The sequence below is a fragment of the Polypterus senegalus genome, chromosome 17, assembly GCF_016835505.1.
Source record: "Polypterus senegalus isolate Bchr_013 chromosome 17, ASM1683550v1, whole genome shotgun sequence".
NCBI classification, from domain to species: domain Eukaryota; kingdom Metazoa; phylum Chordata; class Cladistia; order Polypteriformes; family Polypteridae; genus Polypterus; species Polypterus senegalus.
In genome coordinates, this window is record NC_053170.1 from 100,218,598 (window position 1) to 100,224,597 (window position 6,000).

Consider the following 6,000-nt stretch of genomic DNA (forward strand, 5'->3'; position numbering starts at 1 on the left):
ACAAGGCCATGAGGACAAGTGACAGGAGACAACGGTGGACATCCCAGATGTCCAAGACCAGATTGAGATAAGTTGAGGGACTTTGTGGCCTTAAGCAGGGGGCGCCGCTTTAAAGGTGGACGTGGCAGTGACACCGACGTGGCCAGAAAGGACAGCGCAGACACTCAAAAAGACATTCCGGAGACCACAGAGCCACCACCGGCTCTTTAAAGGACCCCCAAAGAGTCCACAGTGGGTTAGGGAATCAGTGAGCGACTCTAGGGGGCAGCAAAGTCACTCGAGTATTAGTCTCCTCATACTTGGATATCTATGAGCCCCTTCATATCCATCTCTGTTATATAGCGCCTTACACAGCACCTTTCTTACCTGTCTATTGTTCACACTTCTCGTGGATGGTGACCTTCCAGTTTATTTTACTCTCTCCTGCCTGTTGCTGTTTTCTGTGGTTAATTATAGTGTCCGTTACGTTTGACTCGATTGTATGGAATGTTATCTGCTTTTAATAAATTCAATAAAAGATCAAATATATATATATATATATATATAGTGCCTTTCATATTGATCTGACGTTTTTAGTGCCTTTAACAGGTGCCTTTCAGATCTATGTGTGCCACTTATATAGCACCTTTCAGATCTCCCTACGTATTATAGCGCCTTTCAGATCTCCCTACGTATTATAGCGCCTTTCAGATCTCCCTACGTATTATAGCGCCTTTCAGATCTATGTGTGCCACTTATATAGCGCCTTTCAGATCTCCCTACGTATTATAGCGCCTTTCAGATCTATGTATGCCACTTATATAGCGCCTTTCAGATCTCCCTACATATTATAGCGCCTTTCAGATCTCCCTACTGCTTGTACTTCCTTTCTTATCCCGCTGTCTTGTACTCTATAGCTCCTTTCACACCCGTCCATTGTACTGCCAACTTTCCTACTTATTTAGCCCAATATTTCCATTTCTTTCATATTTTTGTAGCATCGTTCATACTGCACTTGCCTTTGATGGAGTGCTTTTCGTTTCTACACATATCCTGTCATTTTATATAGTGCCTTTCATGTTTCTCTTATGTAATAAAGCGCCTTACATATCTACAGTATGCACTTGCTTTCCTGTCCAGCTCTCTTCTATAGCAGCCATCTTTATATTTATTAGATATGACGCCTTTTCTATTTATTTAACTCTCTGTTGCCCGTTTCTGTGTTTCTATTGCTTTTCAATATTAGTGTCTTTCATATCCTTATGGCTATGAGCACCTTACACGTCTATCTACTTTTTACACGTCCTCTCCTAAACAGAGCTGTGTAAATCTGGCCCCTTAACCATCGAATATAGCGCCTTTCATATCGCTGTTCATTCATTGCACGCAGTTGCTCTTCTGTCTGTGCAGCGCCTAACCTTCCGTGTCTCATTTCGTATTTATACAGTAAATGGATCAGGCCACTGCGGTGGGCTGGCACCCTGCCCGGGGGTTTGTTTCCTGCCTTGTGCCCTGTGTTGGCTCCAGCAGACCTCCGTGACCCTGTAGTTGGGATATAGCGGGTTGGATGATGGATGGATGGATGGATGAGGCCACATGTGGTACGCATTGCCTTGTATCTGTCTAATCTAATTGAGCAACTCCTGGTCTCCCGCAGTAGACGTTGTCTTTCCTATTTTTATATTGCGCCTTATCTGCCTGCTTTTCTAATTTCATCCTGTCCTTTGCGCCCTTCAAAGCCATCAAACATTGACTAAAGTGTTAGTTCTTTGATTAGTGACAGTCAGGCGACTTAAATTCACGCAACACTTCAGCCCTGAAACACCCAAAGGTAACAAAACCAAAAGTCCGAAGCCACAAATGGACCGACAGGCGCGGAGTCAGCGAGGAACAAATCGGCTAAAATGAAAAAAAACCAAAAAAAAAAACCAACAACTTAAACAGTGAGAGCGGACAGCAGAAGGACTCGAGTGGACATTGAAGTGTGTGAGGAATACGGCAGACCACCGGGGGTCGGCAGCCACAGAGCGCAGTGGAAAGGAGCGCAAAATATCTGCGCTGGAATTCACGTTCGATGAGCTCATGGAGGCGATCGCCGGAGCAGGATGCGTGCAAAATGCAATTGTTTTAACAATAACAGGGGCGTATTTATAGATCGGGAAACACAAGAGCGCAAAAACAAAAAAAAAAAGGGCGACACCCACCTCGGAGAGTCACAGTTAACCCTCCAGTAGCCGGACTGCGTTGACACACCCAAAGGACCCGCCGCCATCTCCGAGCTGGGGGGCGACAGGGATGAGCACAGGAAGTGTGGTGGACGTGGACCCCCTGCACAGCTCAGTGCTCTGTGTTACTGATAAATAGAATGAATGAAGAGCACCGCATCATAGATACTGCAGGTATGGCGACATGAAAGGCGCTATATAAAGCAGACAGATAGCCTAGATGATGTGAAAGGCGCTATATCAGAGAGATGAAAAACACTGAATCATAGACGGATGTGAAAGGCAATAAATAAAAGTAGAAGCACAGGAAACCTGTGCATACTGATAAAAACGATATTAATTAAAGACGCAATGCAGAGTGCGAGGCAGGTATAACAGTCTATATAATGTTTTATAGTGTTAACGTTTACTCCCCCGGTAAATATCTAATATATAATAATAATAAAATCTCTATATGATAGATAGATAGACATGAAAGGCACTATATAACAGATACACAGACAGATATGAAAGACACTATAAGATAGATAGATAGATATAAAAGGCGCTATATAATGATAGTCAGTCAAAGACACTATAAAAAAGAAAAGCTATTGTGCGTGGACAGATGCATAAATGAATGCACAGTTAAACTAAACACATGAAAGGCACCATATAAAATAAAACACGTAGTTGTGAAAGGCACTATATAAAAGAAAAGGAAGTGTGAGTGGGTAGATGCGGCTAAATGAATGAAGGGACAATACTTGAACAAAGTCACTGTATAGTTACAGATTAAGAGATGTGAAAAGCCCTATATAATAAAGATATATAAAATATATAATAATAGAAATACATATAGAAAAGTGGTGTACATTAGATACATATGAAAGGCGCTATACAAAATAGTAGAATACATTATATAAAAGAGCTAATTTAAGTGCACAGATACAAGATTTAGTGAATGAATGGATAAGCAGCTGAACAAAAATGACTATAAAACTAAACATCAGCACATGTTAAAGGTGATATAAAATAGAAAGATATGTAGATGTGCATGGCACTTGTACAACAGACAGATGTATAAATAGTGAAAGGCGCTATACAGCAAGAAATGCTAGTCTGGGTGGTTGAAGCCTGGTGAAATAAATGAATAGGTAATTAAACAACAAATCACTCAATAGTTCCAGATTAGTATATATATGAATATATACATATACATAATAGCCATGTAGATATGAAAGGCACTACCTACAATAGTGGGTGGATGCCTGGCTTAATGAATGAAAGGATAGGTATATTTGAACAGAAATCCCTACATAGATAGGGATTAATAGATGAGAAATGCACTATATATAATAAAAATGTAGGTAGATGTGAAAGGCGCTATATAATATAAAAGTTTGCAGATATGAAAGATAGCATGTAATAGATATTGTACATGTGAAAGGCGCTATATACAATAGGTAGTGGATGCTGCTTGAATGGACGGAAGGCGCTCTATATCTGACGGTTATTAGATGTGTCGGGCACTAAGATTGGCACACCCCGTGCTGTATCAACCATCGATCGTCCATCCCACCCGGTACCCATCCTTCCACGCCCGCACACATGTCGGTCTCCTCTCCGCAGGCCGGCTGCCCCCCGATTGCTTTAATTGCGTTTCTCCCATTGCGCTGATGACTTCAAGTGAGTTTTAAGCAATTCGATTGAATGCAATGAGCGGACAACTCCGGTCGTCACCAAACAGGAAAGCTGCGGACATGGGGGGGTGGAGGGGGGCGCACAGATGGGTGTTGGTTCGCCACACTACTCTAACACACCTCCCCCCGATTTAAAACACTAGAAAAAGTTGAACGTTTTCCACGGTCTCCGACTCCCGAGCTGTGATTTCTGTTTTGTTTGTGCCTGTGTAGAGGACATGGCGTGAGACTGACAGGACGACAAGGCTACGCGAGATGACCGCCACGCGGGTCTCCACCCTAAGGCGCACGGCGAGCCCGATGTCACCTCGCTTTCAACGGGGGGCTTCCTCCCCGCACACAAACACAATCAAGTGCACGCCCGGCGGTGTTGTGGCTCGACTGCCGTCACCGTTCGGTTCAAAGTCTGCTTGGCTTTCTCAGGTGCGCATAGCGGAAAGTGGGCGCTAATCTCTGGCTGCTCCCTGGATGCCTGCCACCGCGCTCTGACCACCGGCACTACGGTCTCTACAACGCGACTGAAGGGTCCTTCAAGAAAGTCGGTGCGAAACAAGTGACGGGCAGGGCGACGGCTAACTTACTGTACGGAGCCGTTGCTAGGTTTCCTACCCAGCTTGGCCAGCCTCCTCTTGGGCGAACTGATGAGCAAGCCCACTGGAAAATTCAACGCCTGCTTGGCGATGCTGCTGCTCCGCTGGTCGGAAAACATCGTCCCCTTCTCTCGCGCACGTCCTCTGGCGTCTGGTTCAAACCCCCGCGCCCGTCACTCCCATTTGCCAAGGGCACAGCGGAGTGACAGCGACGAGCTCTCGCAGTCCGGGGCTCGCGATCTTCCCGTCGGACTTCACTTTTGTAAATCCGTGTAATCCAAAGGAGCCGAGGCAGCAGGCGCGAGACTCGGCGCTCCTCTTCGCCTCCAAGCGTCAAGCACCTTGCCAGTCGCCAGCGCGGAAATTAAACTGGGAACTTCTGCCATCCACGAGCTGCCTGCGCTACTTCGGCCGTTTCATTGCTACGGGAAGGGGTTGGGGGGAGCGCGTCTTCCACTGCCCGGTCCTCGCAGCACCTGACCCGCTCGCGGATAACTGAGACTGGAGCCACAGTCGAGTCGCGCGCTCCGAGTTGTTACACGCTCCACTGTGACGTCACCGCCAGCCGCAGGACTGGACAACTTCCTCTGTTCTCGGAGCGGAGGGAGGGGGTGCGCTGATTGGAGGAGCGCCTCGCCTGCTGATTGGCTCCTTCGGGGCGGGTTTGTTGGCATAACATGAAGTGTCTGAGTTCGAGAGCGCGCCAGCTCAAGTGGACTTTGGGCTTCAGCTGCCATTCGTAGGTCAAACATGAAAGTGGGCACGTAAGGCGCACCGGACCTGCCACTGACCAGTCAATAGTAGATAACTTCTATAAGGTATAGTGTGACGAAAAGACCTCGTTCGGTGAGCACCAACTGATCGGGACATTCACTCATTCGTTCATTCATTCATTCGAACTCGATTAGTTCAATAAGGTAAGAACCAAACCTGGACGGGTCGCCAGTTCATCACAGGCCTCTCTCACGTACTGTACACACCGAACCAGAAGAAAGTCGCCAATTAAAAACAACTTGAACGTTTATGGGCAGTGGAAAGAAAACCCGAAAACAAATTCCACGATTTTAAGTTCAATTTGACTGTCACGCGCACAGAGTACACGCCTGTCCAAGGTGCAAATTGTCGCTCCTCTCGGCCACCAGGACATGGCCGCCAGCTGGCACAACTGAAACGTATGGCTCACATGGAAACAAACACCTCCGGAAAGCCACCAGCAGGGGGCGACATGTGAACTTGACACCCTGGCCCTTCTCGGACAGAGGTGCAAACTGACCCTGCCATTCTAGGGGTAAACGGTGGCAGCTCAGGCACACGGAACACACGTCTGTGTAGTGGAAGTGACAGCAAAGATGACATAAAATGAAAGAGACAATGGCACTGACAGCCCTGAACGCTGACCTCACCAACGTGGACACCAAGGTGTAAACCCATCGCGTTGAGCCATGGCTTTCATCTCAGCATCTCCAGATGGCAGCCTGAAAGCATCAGGTGGTCTGCTAGTCTGAGACCACTGGGCCAGCATGT

The 6,000-nt window shown here is 46.8% G+C and overlaps 1 protein-coding gene across 1 annotated transcript in view; it reads right to left on the reverse strand.

Annotated features, from left to right (window-relative positions):
- The window catches only part of si:ch73-281f12.4 (RA_Radil_like and Myo5p-like_CBD_Rasip1 domain-containing protein), a 67,606-nt gene extending 62,568 nt beyond the window's left edge, over window positions 1–5,038 (reverse strand). The window contains exon 1 of the mRNA XM_039740527.1: window positions 4,468–5,038. Coding sequence (XP_039596461.1) covers window positions 4,468–4,595 — 128 coding nt within the window. The 5' untranslated portion in view covers window positions 4,596–5,038. The remainder of the gene's footprint in view (window positions 1–4,467) is intronic.
- Between the last annotated feature and the right edge of the window lie 962 nt (window positions 5,039–6,000).